The sequence below is a fragment of the Benincasa hispida genome, chromosome 8 (genome assembly GCF_009727055.1).
Source record: "Benincasa hispida cultivar B227 chromosome 8, ASM972705v1, whole genome shotgun sequence".
In the NCBI taxonomy this organism is placed as follows: domain Eukaryota; kingdom Viridiplantae; phylum Streptophyta; class Magnoliopsida; order Cucurbitales; family Cucurbitaceae; genus Benincasa; species Benincasa hispida.
This window is the reverse complement of record NC_052356.1, coordinates 35,512,107-35,532,299: the sequence shown is the minus strand read 5'-3', so window position 1 is coordinate 35,532,299 and position 20,193 is coordinate 35,512,107. Positions and strand designations below refer to the sequence as shown.

Sequence of the window (20,193 nt, the reverse complement as noted above, 5' to 3'; positions counted from 1 at the left end):
CTTGTTTTCATACATTATACTACTTTAATATACTGCATCAATTCTATGAGTAAATTTGCCAACAATATCCAAAATAAATATTATACAAAATTTAAGTATCAGAACAAAAATTTGAAATTAAAAGGATTAAAATGAAGTCTAAAGTTAACTTAGACCCAAATAGATATAGATATATAAAGTATCATGTGATGTAAATTAGTATTAATCCTAGAGAAATTAATTTTTTTAAAAAAATAAAGAGAGAATCATTCTAATAGATAGAACTTTTCTTCTCTCAAAGATAATGTACCATTACAAAAGGTCGATAATTCGATCTCATCAGGTTTGGAAAAACAAAATTCAAAGAATGGCCTAAAAACAAATTCAATTCTCCATTTAGAATCTGAGTAATTGTTTTAAAAGACAAAACTACTAAAAATATTTTTAAATATGGTAAAATATCAGTGTCTCTTAATTATAGATATTATGGCTGGTCTATGGTTAGTTACAATTTTTTTTAATAAGTTAGACTCATTTGACTACATATGAATTTCTTTGAAAATTCATGTATCTTTGATCCCAAGTAAAAATTTGAAAACCCACAAAAGACTGAGAGACTGTGCTTTCTAAATCAAACCCAACAAACAATGAGCAAAAACCCATCTCCACTTCCATTGCTAAAATTTTGCAATCTCACAAATTATAACAAAAACCATCATATTGATTCAGAAGAATTATAACTTGGATTCCCAAATCTGTAAAGAATCAATGAATCATAGCGAAAAGGTAAAGGCTATACTGTACAATGCCCGAAGCCACAAGCAAACGAAGCACTCAAATCAAACCCACTAATGCCTGCTCGTGCGAATGGCTAGCACCGACCCACCATGGCTCCAAAGACCCCAAATGGCTGCTGCCCTCTTCATCAATGGGCGCTGGAAGATTCAGATCCAGGTAGTCTCTTATTTCTGCCTCTGGTTTCTGAATCGATGTGGCTTGTGGCAATTTGTTTCTCGATTCGGACCCGCTTATCAAATGGGATCTCTTATGGCCGCCCAAAGCTTGGCCTGAACTAAAAATTTTGAAGCAAATTGAGCATTGATGATGCTTTATGTTCTTTTTCTCATAACCCATGTGAATGTCTGATTCATGCTGATTTTCCATCTCTAACACTGTGGCTGTGGACTTACTTTCAAAAGTTGGGTCGTTCGAAATCTCTGTTTCGATGCTAGTTTCACTGTTTTCCGTCTTTGAAGCTAAACATCCTTTGGTTTTCTTGTGGCTGGCTCTATGCCCACCAAGTGCTTGATATGAGTGAAAGATCTTGTTGCAAGAATTACACTGGAATTTGCTTCTCTTTCCTTTGTTTCTGTATGATTCTGAGTTTAGTTCATTGGGTGTTGATCTTCTAAAGGAATTTGACCTCAATTCCCCATTATAAAGCTCATGGAACTTTCTCTGATCTGAATTGAACTTACTGGAAATAAAACGAGGTTGGTCAATGTCAGTTGGGTTGTCCGAACTTGATCCAAATCTGTTATCCTGCTGGAACTTCTCCTCGTTCTTGTTCATCTGGACGGCAGAAGCACTGAATTCTGAGTTTGACCCTTCAAATTTGAGATACCCAGAATCCATCTCACTGAGCTCCAACTTTCTGCTGTGGAATTCTTTCAGTTTCACCATCTTACTTCCCATGTATATAGAAGGAATAGCTTCAACAACTTTGGAGGTGTGATTTTTTGGGACCAGAGATGGAACTTGTTTAGGCATAAAGTTGTTGTCCGAAGACTCGGTGGTTGAAAAAAAACCACCAACATCTCTAGAAAGCATCATTAAACACAAAGCAACCTCTTCTTGTTCTTCATCATTCTGATCAGAAACAGATGAAGAAGCAGCAGCAGCAGCAGTAGCAAATGAAAAAGAAGATGAAATTTCAGCAGCCATGTACCTTGTTTGTCTCCCAGATCTCTTCCCACGATTTGCAGCTGCAATTTCACTATCTGATTGGCCATCGAACTCCAAATTACTAGACACTCTCTCAGTTTCAGTTGAGTGACATTTCATGTGGCCAAACAGGGCCTTCCAAGACTGAAAGCTTTTACCACATTCTCTACAGAACCTGTCTTCAGCACTGAATTCAGCAAGCCTGCAAGTTTTTCTGGGGTTCTTTCTAAGACTATAGCCATCAGAAGTTCCATCTCCCAGAAACTTATCCATGTCAGAGTTCCTTCCAGCTTTTTTCAAATTCACCTTCTTCAGATTTTCGCCAGTTCCAGCTTGACTGTTGATCAGATGGGACCTCATATGACCTCCCAAAGATCTCCCACAAGGGAAGCTCCTGTTGCATAACTTGCAGAAGTGTTTGAACTCTCGATCAGCCTCCATCGACAAGAATTAGAATTCAAGGAAGAAGCAGCAGAGATCCAAAATCCAGCCAAAGCAACTGTAACAATTCTAAAGCCAAAGCCCAGAAATAGAAAGAAAGAGAGAGGAGAGGAATAGAAAAAACAAGATAACCCAGATCAGAAAATTAAAGTGGAGAGCTCAAATTTAGTGAGTAAAGTAGTAAACTCCATCAGAGAACACAGCAAGCTTGATCTTTTCTTTTTTTTCCTTTTTTTGATCTGATGACAGAAAACCCATCTCAGATTTGATGAGTTCTAGTGATGGAGAGAAAGAACAGGATCTGATGCACAAAAGGTGGAACAAGGAAAGCTTTGTTAATGTAGTTCAACTAGCTTTTTTCTCTCACCACTAGCTTCTCTTGGGCAGTTGAAAGTTTTAAGGGAGGAAAAAAAGCAAAGAAAGAAAAATAATGTTAGAAGTTTGCGGAGGTGCTACTTTTATTGCTAATGATGGATGTGAACAAAGCATGGAGGAAAAATTAAAAGGTGAAGCTAGGCTTAAATGACTCTATCTCTCTCTCCCTCCCTCTCTCTCTCTCTCTCTCTGTGGACTATGTTGGGAGGAGAAATCCATGCATGAAAAGAAAGCTAAAGAGAAAGAGAGGGGTAAATAAGAAGAAAGCAAAGCAAGGAGCACGTGCACCAACTCAACTGACCCACAAATCCAATGGCCCAAGATTTGTCTTGCTTACTGGTGACTATCCCTATGGTTGAGGAACCTCTTAAACTAACTGTCTTCCTAACAATTCCTTCCTTTGTCTTCATATAAAGGAATTACATTTCTTTCTCTCTCTCTCTCTGTGGGCCTCTTATTCTATCATTTGGACTTATATATATCTCTCTCATTTTGTCTCTTTTTCTTTCTTTACTATGAAAAAGAAAAAATGACTGATTTCTATTGGAGCAGTTCAATACTGTTTGACAGTACACTATTCAACCAATGTTCATTTGATGGAACCAAATACTATAGTTCTTTTTTTTTCTTTTCTTTTTTGCTTTAAGAAAAACCAAATACTAGAATTCAAGTTTAGTAATTGATCTGTTACGTATCTATGATTAATTTTATAGGTAACATATATGACCAAGTTAAGTATATTTCAATGTCTTGGACTACATTTTTAAACATTAATGTTCATACCATATGTTGGTAATACAATAGAGGCATGATAGAGAGTAATTTTAAATTGTTGATATCACTTTTGTCATTTTCAAAATTACTTAAAAAATACTTTTAATCATTTAAAAGCATTATGAAATATACATTTAAAAATATCAAAATAAACAATTAATTGATTTTGATTGATTAAAAGTATGTTTCAAAGTAGGTATAACCATTTTAAATAACTCTCAAACATGCACTAGGTCATGATCTCGTTTTTTATGTACGAGATTCAAGATTATTCTTCCTGGATTGTTGGTGCTAATTTACTCCTTTTTTAGTTTCTCAGTCCTTGTTTTATTCTCGTTGTATATAAATTTAGATTCTAAAACACATCACTTTACATAATTTAATCACAAACTACACATATTTGAAAATGAACAATACTTAGGTTCATTCTAAGCTGTACCTATCTTTATGCATCTCACTTTCATCACACACATAAAAAATGAATTAAAATATAAAAAAAAAATAGAAGAATGTGTCACGAATTGAGTAATTTAGTGGAATGTACAAAGATAAATGTTGTCCGAGATACACCTAAGTATTCTTCTTTAAAATTATATCTAATTTGAATTTATTTTTAAAGTGTGCAAGAGAATTGTTTTGCAAATGATTTTCTTCTTAAGGTAAAATGGTAATCAAATATGTAACTGTTTTGGAGGAAATACATACACAAATATCATGGGAAAGAACAGTGTAATAACTGTGGAATGATAGAAAAGTGAAGGAGTTGGATTTATACATTTACTTGTTGTGAACCACTTTTTCTATTTCTATGGGCTAAATAATCAATGTTGCTTAGGTTACTTGAAAATACAATATCACAAGATTGAACATGGAAAAGCACCATGCCTTTTGGGATGCCAAGTGGCCATCTTCTAACTCTCTCTCTTTTCTAAATATATAAATACTTTTCCTTGCCATTAATATTAGGTTTTACTTGTTTGCTACATTTTTACAATCTAGATTACGGGATGTAGGATTAAATCTCCGATTCCCGGTTAAGCTTGCTAAAACTAATAACCATAGATATCGTTATAAGAAAAAAAAAATAGAAAACTAAAAACTAATCTTTAGAAAAAGAGAAAAAAATCTTTTTTCTCCTTAAAATTCATTGTGTTAAATTTTTTTAGAGAATTTGAATCTTTATTAATTTCCTTCTCTAAAAAAAAATATTGTGAACTACTTGTCACGTATTAGTAAGAATAACAAGAAAACACATAACATTATAAAACAAAGTTAGAAAATGTCACGGAGTGGGCAAAGACAAAATTAGTATATGGTAAGATCATTTTTAAGGAGATTTCTAGAGCGTCCATTTAACTGCGGGATGGGGAATTTCTGATTAGACGAGGAATGGGGAAGATTTTTTTTCATTGACTAAACAGAGACGGGGATTACATTCTCCGATCTCATCCTCGTCCCCGTTCCTGCCCCAATTCCCCACCCCACCTTGACGAATATATATACTCAACTAACTAACATATGACATATATATAATAACGCATATCCATCATACATATAATACCATCATATATTACAAAATTAACATTACATCAACCATTACTTATTTTTTACTTTTCATCTCAACTTTTTCATGCTTTAATACATTTTTAAGATATGTATGTTTTTTATATTTAAAATTTTATTACTTTTATGACCATGAATGTTATAATGTTTAAATTGAAGGCTAGACTTGTAAGGTTTAAAACTTAGTAATTATGAGGTTAAATTTTTATATACATATTTGCACATAAGATATTATTGTCTTTATTAGAAAATTTATAAATATTTCTTTGAAAAGAATGCATTGGAAATGACTCTTACTAATAAATTTTCATTAAGGTTGAACATAAATAGTTTTAAAGTGGTTAAAAAATAATAAATAATAAAAAAAAAAATGAAAAATTTTTCCCCGTGAATTCCCTATCGGGGAACCCCGCCCCGATCCCTATGGGGAATTTCGCGAGGATGGGGATTGAAATAGGTGGCAGGGATGGAGACGGGGAAGCCTTTTCTGTCCCCGCCCCGCCCGGTGGACATCTCTAGCGATTTTCATGTTTTTCTTTCACTTTTACTAAATTAATCAACTACCTATAAATAATCATTAATTATTTATTAGAGTTTCTAATTATCGTTAAAGAAAATCAAAGCTCTCTTTTTAAACCAAGTGCACTATGTGACGTATCATAAATATATGAATGAAATTTAAATCTTAAATTTGAAGAAGATAAATAAGTATTTTGTTTACTAAGCTATGCTTCGATTGCTCTGGAGGGATACATATTTATTTACTATAGAGAAACATATTCGGACCTTGTGGAAGTAAAAAATTGGCTCTTGTTAGGGAGATCGCCGGCTTGGCATTGAATAATAAACATAGTTAAGAAATTAATAATGTCAGTGTCTAAATAGCTGCCAAAAAATATATATATATATAGATAATTTTGCCCTTTTGCTTCCACTTGACTTCATCTGTTTACATCAGTGTTCTCCTTTAATTGCTCTTGTTTTTTTCTTCAACCTCTTCAACAACACGAAACCAAATCTATCCAAATAGAACAAAGTGAAGAATAGTTAAAAACTTACAAGGGTTGGCTTTGAAAAACAGAGTATAAATATTCTTGTTCTCCCAAAGAAATTATCCCTATGTAGGGACTCCTCTTATCTTCTCTTTTAATTCATCATTGGAAAGGAAGAAAAAGAATTTTCTTGTTCGCTATTTGTTAGTGCTAAGTCAGTTTGTGCAAACCTCGACTTAATTTCACGAGACAAACTCTCAGACCCTACGACATTCGAGTATAAGGTAGCTCATAGAATATTAAATTCTAGGTATGAGACTACCATGATTGAATTCATTAGAAAAAAAAAAAAATAGAAATGATTTAATGATATTTTCTGCCCAAAAAAAAACTTGGGTGCAGCTGGTTGTCATCTGTACATCCTATATTGCACCAATAAAATATTATTATGTGGTAATTTGATTTTTTTAAAGAATTTCTTTTTTAATTTTTTAGGTACAATCTAAGCTGCACCTAATTATTACTCTTTATGGATTATAATACGTAATTTTATGCACATATTGGAAACAAAGATGAATGAACAATTGGGTTTTGTTTTGTGGGTCATATCTGAACAAAGTCAAGCTACTGCTTTTTCTTGGAGAGTTGCCTTTGGAGTAAAGGAAATTGGGGTTTCAAAAGTGATACTCATCAAAAAAAAAAAAAAAAAAAAGAAGACAGTTATTCTATTATACTATATACTATGAGGTATACTTCTTCAAATGAAAGATTGCAAGTCCACACTTGTCTTTATTATAAAGATCTATAGATATATATACCTGAATAAGATGCTCTCTCCTTTGGCTTTTTGCTTTCACCTCTTGTTCTTCTTCACGATTTAGTGGCGTTTTGATGTCCGTATAGTAACGTTTTTCGACTTTTGCTTTCTGATATGTTGTAACTTATGTATTTGTATTGAGATTTTAAAAAGTAAAGGGTAGAAATATTTCGTTCTTATTTTTTTACCTGTCTTGAGACTTGTTTGGAATGACTTTTTAAGTACTTGAAAAGTGACACTAAATAAACCACATGGCTGGTGATTTATTAAATAAATTAAGCTTCAAATGAAGCTTGTAACTTTTTAAATGGGGTAGAAATTAGAGGACAAGAATGTACCAACCACTTTATTAAAGAGATGGTTGGTAACCAAACTTTCAAAAGAAAAATGGAGAGATAGGTAAAAGAATACTTGAAAGTTGAAAGTGGCAATTTTTTCATGAGGTTGAGACTGAATTTTACAGATTTCATTACCAAAACACATCTCATAAGCACCTGTTGCATTCTGTTATCTAGTCTCAACCATGACATAATTTTATCATCTTAGATAGTTTTAAATTAAGGTGTCTCTTCATGGCTACAAATGGGTTGCTTAAAAATCATCAAAATCAACTGCACAAAGATCAATGCTATTTTAATTAAATTTCTTAAGAGAGAAGAAGAAAATAGCAATGTCCAAAGCTCATCATATTCTAATTATAATGAAAAATAGCTGAACCTCTTTTGATCTACTAAGCAATGCTAAGAAAGTATGCTGCCATTTGGGGCATACTTGATTGAAAGAAAAGGAATATCAAACAGAAATCAAAGTCTTAAATTTTATTACTTTTGGATCAAACTATGACATTTAGAGTATAGAGTTTAGAATTCCTAGTGTTTAGGGTTTAAGATTTAGGATAAGATAGCGTAAGATAATCTCTTCACCTTTCCATTATCATCCATTCAATATATAGATATATAGCCTGGTAATTCTATAACAAAATTTATACTTGTCAAATATTCAAAAACTAGTAAATATATTCTAACATATATAATTTAATTTTCTTTTAATAGCGTTGAAATGTAAAATGAATATCGAAACTCATGCAAGAAGTTTAGTTTGCACAAAATTGACAAACTAGAGGTTGATTTAACCAAATCTAATAAACTAGGCCACTATTCATCGCATAAAGTGATCAAACTAGTGCTAGCTTACTATAATAATTAATAAGCATAATCCACCATAAAATTGTCGTCTGTAATTCATGCTGTGTAGCTAATTAGGCTAGAAAGCACTGCGCAAAAGAAGATACTCATCCAAAGGAATGTGGATCTATAAATGCAAAAGTTTGATTGGTCCAACATAACATAATACCTAGCCTAATCTAAATTATCTTGGTCATAAACCCAACAAAATTAATTAAATAAATGATGCATTTGGATAAGAGAAACTAATAGAACATTTGGACAAGAGAAAATAAAAGCTAGTTTCTGAAGTGAAAGTTGATTCTTTCACTAAAGAATTAAAAGAAAACAAGCTCCACTACTGAACTTAATAATGCAAACAACAGCAAAAGAATGTTCTGGCAAAATGCAAATAGAGAAAATTTGTAGCATGTCTTAAGCATATCCTAGTGAAAAATACATATGGAAAAGAACAGAAATAGAATATGATCTAAAACAATATGAATATCATCATAGCCACACATTTGAATAGTGGTTTATCTATTTCAAGTTTTTGCTTTATGAAAATGACCTAGAACATTCGATTCACACATAATTTACAAGCTTACAATATATTTGTTACGAAATTGTCAATTAAAAAATACAGAAAAACGTTAAAAAAATCAACACACAGATATACGTGATTCACTAACAATGTGTTGGCAACGAAACAAAGAATGTTTTATGAATACACATACGACGTCACTAGAGTTAGAGAATTTATATAACGCATTACTCTAAACCCAAGTTATAATCGTAAATAACTACAAATAAGTAAATATGCTAAATACAAATTACTTCCAAAATTGTGGTGATGTGGAGTCTTCTAATGGAATTAGTAAGCCAAGTGAGTCAAGCCAAAAGGAGGATTCCAAAAGATTTTTAAAATGTCATGTGGAAGGTGACATGACACCAAAAATGGGCAAGGAACCAACGGCAAAGCTATAATGTAAATGTAATGGCTTGAGAATATTCTAAGGCAAAATAACATAATTATCCACATCTCACATTAAAACAGAATAGAAATGACCTCATTAGAATCTCAAAAGTAAATTTGTAAATGAAATGATTCGCTTTCCATATTTTCTGTGGTCACACACAAATCAAAGCCTAACAGTAAAAAGCAGTTAGCCATTAAAGGACAAATCTTCTGTTTATAAGTATTTGTGTCTCTACCTTGAACCATGATTGTGGGATCTCAAGTAGCTTCCAATGAAATGAAATAGCATTTCAACAATGTAATTAATGGATAAATACTTAGCACAGTGTCAGCAGAACATGAATCCCCTTTCCACTTGGAAAGTGAACCAAAACACTAACTTTAGTGGCTACTTAAGCAGACAAAAACATTATCAGCCAGGTGGTGGAACATCATTGAAATTTTACTGGTATCACTACTATAAAAAAGAAAACTCACTGGCTTTAGTTCTCCACATTTGATTGGACAGACCAGATTCGTTTGGAGAAAAAAAGCAACCAAAGACTGTTTTATAGATTTAGAGGCACTGCTCCAAGTTCTACAAATGTGAGACTTCCACATGTTTCTAATAGTACAAATTCTCAATAATAAGCAAAGGTGGCAGTTTTCAAGCGGGCTTTCTGAAAGTTACATTTTGAACCAAACTTTTTAAGTTAATTTCACGAGAGAAAGAGAGAGTTCATGAAGTTTCAACTCTGAGGATCATATAATGATAGAGATTCCATCAGGAATGTGAAAAAGTTACAGTTCTGTTTTAGACTGGTTTACTAACGGAATATATGGTTGAGAATAAACAAGATCACAAACGCTATAAAATTGTTCAATCTCAACCACACACCAGAAATTATTTGGAAAGGGCAAAGAAAACCTTGATAATGTTGGGAAACTCTATGTATATGTATATATTTATATAACAGATATCGTTGATATACAATCATGCCTCAGCTATCTATAACCCATCAAGGGAAAACAAAAAAACAAAATAATAACCACTAGATCTTACCTCTATGGAGAGATGTGAAGGGCGGCATAAAAAGCAGAAAATGATTCGTACTCAAAACCCTGACAATTACAGGAAGGACAGAAAGACACTTTCAAGTTAACCTCTTTGCCATTTCTTGGAGGAGTACTCGCTTTTGTGAAGCATTAATTACATTATTAGATTCAGCACTCTCCAGAACATCAGTGATAATTGCAGCTGCGTGACCAAGAGGCTCCTCAACTGCCCTTTTCAACATGAAGGCCTATAAAGCAAAATTTAAATCAGCATGAAATTCACATATATCTATTGGGAAACAGATCAAACACATTTTATGTCATACCACAGAAAACGGGGAGATCTTAAAAGAAATCTAATCATGCCAGAGAAATGTCTTGTTTCCTACACTACAAGAAGCGAGAAAATCTCTAAGCCAGGTAAATAGTACCTCTAATCTTTTCTTTATAAACTAGTTAAGGAGATATTTTTATTGAATGGTGAAAATAATTATGAAATTGAAGAGAGTATTTCAAAGCAACGTACAAGTATTAGATCTGAACAAATGAAAGTAGAAACATGCTCACAGCAGAAACACCAAGTAGATCCAAGAAACTTGTATTTTCACCAAAGCCAATCCTTCGAAATCAAAAGATCGAGAGTGACGGAGTTGAACACATTTCATATTCTCAGGAGAAGCATCGTGATAGATGCTCCTCAGTTTCTACCCAAATTCTCCCTCATCTTCTCTAACCCATTCCCTTCTTTTTTAATTTCAAGGAAATAAATACATAAGTTAAATATGTGTTAGTCCTTAACACCGGATATGTTTTTAAAAAATATATATCTTCCCAATCAATTCAATATAGAATCTTATGTTTTAAGATTTTTCAATTATAACCAACGAAATTGGTGAATGTTAAAATTGACATATGATAAGGCTTAAGTTTAATCGTACTCGGTAACTTGGCATAAATTTAGAGAATAAACTAGGCTGCCAGGTGAAAAACTTCCATAATTCCTCCACTAAGTTGGCAAAATATTCAATTTTTCTCGAGTAACCTAATTTCTCCTTAAAACTCCTATCAGACCACAAAGTAACCTTCGTTGTTGAAAATGTAACAATTAAAAATTATTAGAGCATAAAATACCAAATTCGTACTTATTAACCTTGAAAAGGCACCCAACCATTAGAGACCAAAACATATAGAGCCTAAATGCCTTTATTTGTTTGTTTGTTTATAATTTATATTATGGCCTCCGCATCAAGGCTCAAAGCATGACAGGGGTTATTTGCACCAATAATAGAGAAAGATCATGCATGATTTATTATTATTGTTGTTATTGTTGTTATTACTTATTTATTTTCTTTTGCAATCCCAGAGAGAGAAATACTAAGCATGATGCTTTGCAAGTAACGAACTCCACATTCCACAAGGTCATGGGCTACGTAAAGATCTTCTTCAATGAAGAGAAACTAGAGGAGAGAACAAGAGCAACTACCTGTCCATGGTGGGATATGACTAGTGTACACGGTAAGTCCTGAAACCAAGGCTCTCCATCAATTTGAACAGGCAATGCAGCACATAATTGTATCCTAATCGACTTCCCCTGTGCAAGTCGTCTAGCTCGAGAAAGCCCCACCTGTTTCAAAAAGAAAGCAGCAGCCATCAAACATCTAAGCAACGAGGCTGCAACACAACTCTAAGAATGAACCTTGTACTTTACCCAAGATTCCAAGCACTTCATGTCTTAGGACTCCTAGTATAGGCCAGGACTCAGAATATCACTTTAATGGCTAAGTTGGAGGTCCCTAACATTTGAATTGGGATTGATACATGACCTAACACTAAAAAGGCTTTCATGATTTCACCGTCCATTTCCCCAGGTATTAATATCCTTAGTTTTAATAAACCTTGTAGAGAGTTTGGAAAGCGCAGACATGCCACAGTTTAGTGAGGAGTACGTGCTCCACAAGGAGGCACTCTAACTAACGAGTACTACCGCATGCCTTAGTGCAAATGTGCATGCCTTATTGCGCTTGAACCCCTCTAATATTTCATTTAGAGAATCTCTTAAATATTATTGGGGATCTCTTTCTCCAACACACGCACACTTAATCGAGACCCACTAAAGTGAAAGCTAACCCATTTTTATGAGTGCCTAGCAACAAAAAATTAGAGAAGGCGTCATTAGACATGAAGGCTAACATAGCTCCATCAAATTTGACTTGATTGCATGTGAAGACAAGAACATTTATTTGAATTATTATATACCTGTAGCTTCCCGAGGTGCCAGGTCCCAGATATGCTGACAACCTCGAGTAGTTTATCATGCATGGACTGTGAATCAAAATTATCAAAAGTCTCGTCCTCATTATGCCAAAGATCCACGCCACCCATGTAGCTTCCAATGTTCGCAACAAGCACGCCTTCTGCATCCTGTAAAAATATTCACATTAAAGTCCCAAATAACCGACTTCAAGTAAATGAAAATTCAGGACAAGATAATCAGAAATAAATAACACAAATATTACGCACCAATCCTTGATTAATTTAAAATCTCCAAGAATTCACAACTAAAAACTAAAATGTATCATTATGCTATTGAACACTAGCCTAAAACTTCCAAGTGATAAAATAAAAAATAGAGCGACAATTTAGTAATGTTTCAGAACCAAAGACTTGAAAGTTAAGTTCTTACCTCAGGAACCTCTACTTCAACACCATCCACTTCCACACGAACTTGCCACGGAATATCTGCAAATGTCCTATCCATTATGCTCTTGGCTCCTTCTCTTGCATAAAGAACTTTATTCATAAACTGCAGTTATGTTAATAGTGTCAGCTATACTCAAATAGCCTAAGATCAGAGACAGCATACAAGCAACAACTAGCTAGAACTTCTGAAAATATAGACATATTCTTTAATAATGTATATGGAACTAATACGTTAATTTTTTTTTTAAGAAAGGAGAAATCAAGTTAAGAAATGATAAAAACTTATACATTGAATAAAATGAACACTTCTATTGATGAATTTTTTAGACATTAGTGCACCTGCAATTAGGAAGCAAAATGTATGAACTATATCAATATGCATTCAACTTAGTACTAGAGGCAAGTATTGCATTAAGATTTTTACCATGCAGTAGTAAATCCTCTCAGGTTCCATAATATGACCACCCTTCATTATAACCTTTTTTTGTTTTTGGCAACAAAGAGTTTAGGCATTCGACATTAAAAATAAATAAATGCTCATAAAATTATCCACGCTTTGGGAATAAAAGAAGACACGACCCTGATAAAAAATTTAATGTCTAATGGCGCAAGATGGCTATAATATAACTACACTGATTTTGAATAATAAACATGCAATTTGAAAAGTTGTAATAGCGCTCATGCATGGTTGCAATTACGGTCAGCACGACTTTATGTGATGGATTATTTTCAAGGAAGTTGAAGTTATCTTTTAAGTCTACAACATTTATCACCTGGTTATAAAATTTTTCTGGATTTTCCTCCCGTAAATTATGTATGTCAAGGGCAACCTTAGCATCACACCCAATTCCTGCATTTTGAGGGGCAAATTGGTAATAATGCAGTAAAATATAGACAAAACGAAAGAAATTAGAGAAAAAGACGATGCAACGAGGGTTCAATAGAAGATCCCAGATTATGAGATCCCATATATGTTTCAAAAGTGCCCTGAAGTCTTGTCATACTTAATATCCAATACCTTAAATACACCAAATACACACACAGACACACATATATATCAATAAAACTTACCTAGATAATTATTCATAAATTGTGAAGACTTGAGTTGCTTTCCGTGTTGATCGACTATCGCCACCTTCCAACGGTCAAGAACAGTCACTGCAGCATTTTCTACATGATGCAAGACTGTACAAAGCCCTCCCTGTCTCTCCACTGAGCCCAAACCACCACCCCAGTTTAATACTCTAGCCAGATCATTTCCTGTTCCAGCAGGAAGAATAGCAACTGGAGGAGGTGAAACAAAATTTTGCTTGTCTATACAGTTTAATACCCAACCAACAGTTCCGTCGCCCCCACAGACAAGAATCTTGAAGTGCGGCACTTTTCTGAATAAATAAAGACCAGATTCAGGGCCTTGTGTAGAACTCAACTCAAATACCTGAAATATCAGCACAGACTCGACGATGATTACCCCATAAACATCATTAACACTTGCCGTGAAAATATTTCAAAGAAAATTAGGTTTAACCCTACTCGTATAAAGCATTTTTTCTATTTCATAACAAACATTTACAACACCAAGTTTAAAGATAAATAAATCAGTTACTTTTAGTGGGTTTCATTGACCTCAATATTGTATTTTCGATAGAACAGAACCAAACATATATGCTCCAAGTTCGCACCGAATTCCATAAAGAAAGGGAAGTTGTGCAAAAGCTATACAAAAAACATTGCTGTCTGGCTCGTTTATCACGGGTATCAAACAGAGAGTACAGAGCAGGTTGAACAAATTATTCTAGGCTGTAACATACAACAGTCTACTTCTAAAGTTAAAGCCTGTTTTGAATAGAGTGGAGAAAAACACATACCTGCACAGGATTCAAAAGCATGTTTAACCGTTGTTTTAAAGAATCTCCACGGCGGGCCCCACTTTTCTTGTTGATAAATACTAGCAGGGGACGTGAATCTGAAGGCATTTCAATCAACTCATATCTCAGGTTCATTCCTAATATATGAGTTTCATCCTTATGATTGAGTGAAGAATTTTTTTTGAAGCTTGGATTTGAAATACTTTTATCATCTATATCAACATTTTGATGCCGACCATCTGAAGTTCTGTTACCATTACAGTTTCTTTCAGTTCCATGATAACCATTAACTGTGCGATGAGAATCAGCAGTGCTTTCTGTAGACATGTCACGAAGACTGCCACTTGAACCTGTAGGAACAGATGGTTTACGACTATGTTTACTCTTCTTACTCTGATTCCTTATACTTGCACGCACTGAGGATGCAATCTCATTTGCTCCATGGGTGATGGTGCTCAAAAATCCACTGGAGGACGTCCTATTTGACTCTTTGACGTAAAGTGGTGACAGAATCAACCTTCTAAATGAACCTAAGTCACAAATATCACCAGTTTCATTACACATACTACTATGGCAATCAACATGCACTAGACGTTGGCACCATAAGCAACACCATATTGGAGAACCACCAAGAAAAGATCCACTACATGGTTCTTCACAGTAACTGCAGAAAGAGGTTTCATCAGGTTGATCAGTAATCTCAGTCCAACGAACAGCCCATTGGTGGATCACATGCTCAAAGCCGATCATAGATACACACTTGCAATCCTTTTGAGCATTAGAAGAACAGCTTAGGTGAGCTGCCACACCACAAATGTTGCAACGGTGAATAAAACTATTTGAAGCGACCATAGGACCGAGAGTTTGTGAAGGGGACACAGACTTTAAGCACACACAACAACTCAAATTCTTTCCACGAGATACAGATTCTAGAATCCAGTCGTGTGCAGCTACAGGAACTCTCTGTGTTTTTTTGGGGTTTCTCTTCGACCTGGCTATAGCTTTCATCCAACTCAAATTAATATTTCTCCGCCATTGGAAGGCCGTAAAGGCTATGGTCAAAATTCCAATTATGGCAGCACTAAAGCAAGAAATAACAAAAAGGCGATCAGTTGGATTCTTGCTGTTCCAACTAGGGAACAACAATCCCATTTCCGAATCCTCATCCATCTGTATAATCACAGATATGAAAAGAGAACCATCTAATGCTGAAATAAGAAATCTGGCTCAAGACAGTTGACGGCCAGTTGCTGCCCAAACTCCAACGTAATCCAAATCAGAACCAAATTTTAATAATCGAGTCCAACTTAATGATGACATTACCAATTTATAGGTGGTAACTCACTTCTTCACGTCTCAACATCACGAATTTAAACCCCCACCACACTTCCAAGGGGTCAAATAAAATATTGAAAGGCAATCCAAATAATTCCTGAAAATGTGAAACAGTAAACATTAAAAATAAAACTTCAAAGTTTGAACGCTATCATTAAAAAAGACAATGAAAAACAAACATCTTCAAAGCTATCCTCTAACGTTGAAATTCCAATGTATTCTTAAGAATATCACGAATGCCGGAGTCATATTAAATTCTAGAAGATATATTTAATAAGATTTACAACGATTAATTCAATAAAGATATATATATATATATAATAAGAAAAAGAAGACCTCGATAGAGATTGTAACAACATCTGAACACAGAAAATTTCTAATTCAGAAATTAATAGACCAGCAATCTCAATAAGGCGTTTAGCAGCAAAAAAGTATAGCAAAAAACGACCAGCAGCACAAAATATTCAAGTTCATACCACACTAAACATGTTCCTTCTAATCTTCCTCTCAAAACTAACAAATGTACAGAGAAAATTCATTTTAAAAAATACAAGCATAACCACGAAGAACGGTGAAAATGGGACACAACAGAACTTAATGGATGAATTAAACTTACTGAAAAAGAAAACAATGAGTGAAGAACAGGATCAAATGCTCCGATCACAGAAAACCCTAACTCGATCTTCGAATAGTATAATCGCCCGGTATTCCTTGAATCGAAGGAATCATGTCAAGACTCAAATCCGAAGCTTTCGATGTCGGGAGAAAGGTACGGATTTGAGAATTTTCAGATGGAAGTCACGTTCCCTCTCTCTCTCTCTCTCTCTCTCTTTTTCCTCTTTTTTTCATCAATTTTCCAAATCAAATAAATTTTAGAATCTTTTTTATTTCGTTTCCAGATTTATAAAATTAAGATTCTATCAGAGAATCTTCTATTCGGAACTGGCTCCCACAGATACTTTAGACGTGGCATTTTTGGATTCGGACAACTGGACCTCTGATTGTGACACGTGGGACTCACCTCCCTCGTGTGAATTCCGCGGTGACTCAGCGTTCTAGGATTAATTCCACGATGTGCCGTTTGAAAGAGGTTTCATCTTTTTAATACGTCTTTTATTTTAATTAATGAAAAATATAAATATATCTGATTCATATAATCATATTCAAATTATTATTAAAAAACATTAATTATCTTTTAAATAATTGTGTGGATAGCACAATAAATAAATCTACTTATTATTTTCGAAAGCCAAAGACTGAATATTCATTAGACTAAACAAAATTATTTGATTTATAATTTAAAAAAATGATCTAATCAAATCAATTTATTATGAATATTATAATAACAAATAGATGTACATTGTTTAGTATTCCAAAAGTCATATGTGTCACCTTCATGTTGTCTATGTGATTTGTAATTATTCATGTTTGGTGTCCATTAAGTTCATATCTTACTTGTCACTTTATTTAAGTGGTATTTGGTGAATCTTAGAATGAACACTCATTTAAGAAATCCACTACAAATTTCACTAAATTTTCCAATTTTATAATTTTAATTATTTCATTTTTTTATTTAAATTATATTTATTATTATTATTATTATTATTATTATTATTATTATTATTATTATTATTATTATTATTATATTTTCTTCATATCTGCGTTCCCATTATATTATAGTTTTTCATTTTCGTCGCATTACTTTTATTGAAAGATATAATTTTTAGCATAAAAATATAATTTTAAATGTTATTTGCAAAAAGATAAAGTCGATCTAAGTTTTGAGAGAGATAGAATATGTATATATAGCTTAATTATATTAGATAGATATTCTCAATTTCCTTTTTTTAAAAATGGAAAAAAAAAAAAAAAAAAAAAAAAACAATCAAATTTCATATGGAATTTAACTTTAAATTATAAAGTTCATACCTATGTTATGATTTTAAAAGTCAAAATTCAGTCCTATAATTTGATAAAACTTCATTAATAGTTTCTATGATTGGATAAAATCTTTATAGACCTCATAATATTTTATTAGAAACTAAATTTTAACTTTCTTCAAACCATAGAAGCCAAACTTGTAATTTGATTATTATATAGTTATATATATATCATTTTAAAAAAATCTTTTAATATACATACATACATACATACATATACATACATACATACATACATACATACATATATACATACATATATATATATATATATATATATAGAAGTCATGTGTTAAGAAATGTACTGGAGAAGGGACTATTTGCTTTAATTCTTTATTGGTTAACTGTCACCCCATCTCTTAAATGAAAGTTCGGTTTCTTACCAAAAAAATCAATTTCCACCCATCTTTGTTTGCACTAATTGTCCTGCACTATTGGTTTGTATAAATCACTATTTGAACTTTCGATCTACATGTTGAATTCAAAAGAAAAAGGAAAAGAAAAGTCATAATATTAGACAAATAGAGAGAAAATGCAACCAAGAAAAATATATTCCTATTTATTTATCCATTCATTTTCTTGTTGACATGAATTGTACTACAATACAATTAGAAAAAAAATAAAATAACATATAATATTTATATTTCATCACCTAGTTAGTTCAAAACAAAGTTTACACAGTCACCTTTTTCTTTCTTAAAATTAATATAAATAATAGGTCGACCTAAAAATATTAAAGATTCCGCGTTTAAAAACGTGGAAATAAAATGTTATGGAGGAAAAAAGCATTTCACTTTCATTCTTTATTAATTAGTATCCACCCATTTTTGTCGGCATTAATTCTTTTTTTTTTTTCCTTCTTTTTTATTTTCTTTTAGTTTTTGTATAAAGGCGTTGCCATTAATTAAGGTTAAAGAATATATTTGACTTTCATGGGGACAGTCTACAATTTCCTTTTAATAAGATCTCAGTTTGTACTTTGTAGTAAAAAAAATTATATTTTTCTTTTTCGCATTAATTTGGATCCTATGAACTTGGATTAGTTATTCAAAAAAGGATTATTTGAATTAAAAAATAAAGGAGAAAAGGTTAGACTGATTTCTCGGTCATTTAAAATCGGAATAAGGACACATCTCCATAGCCTAATCTTCCAAATTCGTTAAATAAGTATAATGTACTTTTAAATACAAAACTCGTCACACGTTTTGTTTTGAATATAGAACTACAAATATCGAGAGTCAAAATTCAAACCTTAAATATATATCTTTAATCTCGTAACTGTTTAATTTTTTAAATCTGACTTGTTTTCACACTGAATCTTTAATTTTTTAAATCTGACTTGTTTTCACACTGAATCTTTAAAAAATAATAAGAAGTTTTTTAAAGGGATATTTGCCTGACACCTTTTTTAATATAAAAAATATTTAAAAATATTTTCTTTTAGAAAAAAAATTCCAAAAATACAAAACATTTTTGAAACCTTTTACTATAATACAAATAATTTTAAAAATTTTCACTTTTCACGAATAGAAAAAATGTCGAACTATTTACAAAAATAACTAAAAAAAAATACTAATAGTTACTATTATCTTGTATGAATGACATCTATTAGCATTTATTAATGATAAGCTTATATCAATTCTGTCATTGATAGATAAATACTTCTATTGGCCTCTGAAGATTAAAATTTTTTATTTTATACAAATAATTTTTCTTATTTTTCTATTTTTGAAAATTTTCCTTTTTTAAAACAATTTATTTGGTTTTCAAAACTTGCCTTTATTTTTTAGCCCTTACAAAATTAACTCGAAAGCCGTTTATAAACTTAATTTTAACATTAATTTTACAAAATTAATATTACCTTCAAGTTTAACAACTTTTCATTGTGATCTCAACCATCCTCCACCTGGATTTTAGGTGATTTGCTGGTATAATATGTTGAATTCATACAAGATAATAAGAACCTCAACATGATTAAATCTTCTCTCCCCCTCATCTTGGCTAATATTAAATGCTATAAAACCGGGGCAACTATATTTATCTAAAACAGAATATCGTTGGACAAAGGGAATATTAAGTCACAGCAACAAAACCCCAAGACAACTAAATGGTTCTTATTATCAAGTCAACCCAAATCTTTCTTGCTCCTTTAAATATTCGGTCATCATGATTACTCATCCAAGAAAATTTAAAAAAACGAATCTAAAAAAAGTAATATAACTTGATCACTTCAAGCAAAATAAATCATAAGAATAATCAAACAAAATAATCATTAAACGTGCTTTTTT

General features: G+C 32.4%; 2 protein-coding genes across 2 annotated transcripts; both read right to left on the bottom strand.

Moving 5' to 3' along the window:
* Positions 1–594: 594 nt before the first annotated feature.
* On the bottom strand, positions 595–9,793 carry LOC120082618 (zinc finger protein ZAT9-like). The gene is made up of 2 exons (XM_039037870.1): positions 6,887–9,793; positions 595–2,433 (listed from the first exon to the last, which is right to left on the bottom strand). Exon 2 carries the CDS (start codon positions 2,362–2,364, stop codon positions 814–816), a length of 1,551 nt encoding a protein of 516 aa, XP_038893798.1. The 5' UTR covers positions 2,365–2,433; positions 6,887–9,793; the 3' UTR covers positions 595–813.
* Positions 9,794–9,942: 149 nt separating this feature from the next.
* Positions 9,943–16,833, bottom strand: LOC120082617 (diacylglycerol kinase 1). The gene is made up of 8 exons (XM_039037868.1): positions 16,582–16,833; positions 14,631–16,062; positions 13,834–14,200; positions 13,536–13,612; positions 12,746–12,865; positions 12,319–12,483; positions 11,546–11,686; positions 9,943–10,310 (listed from the first exon to the last, which is right to left on the bottom strand). Exons 2-8 carry the CDS (start codon positions 15,798–15,800, stop codon positions 10,161–10,163), a joined length of 2,190 nt encoding a protein of 729 aa, XP_038893796.1. The 5' UTR covers positions 15,801–16,062; positions 16,582–16,833; the 3' UTR covers positions 9,943–10,160.
* Between the last annotated feature and the right edge of the window lie 3,360 nt (positions 16,834–20,193).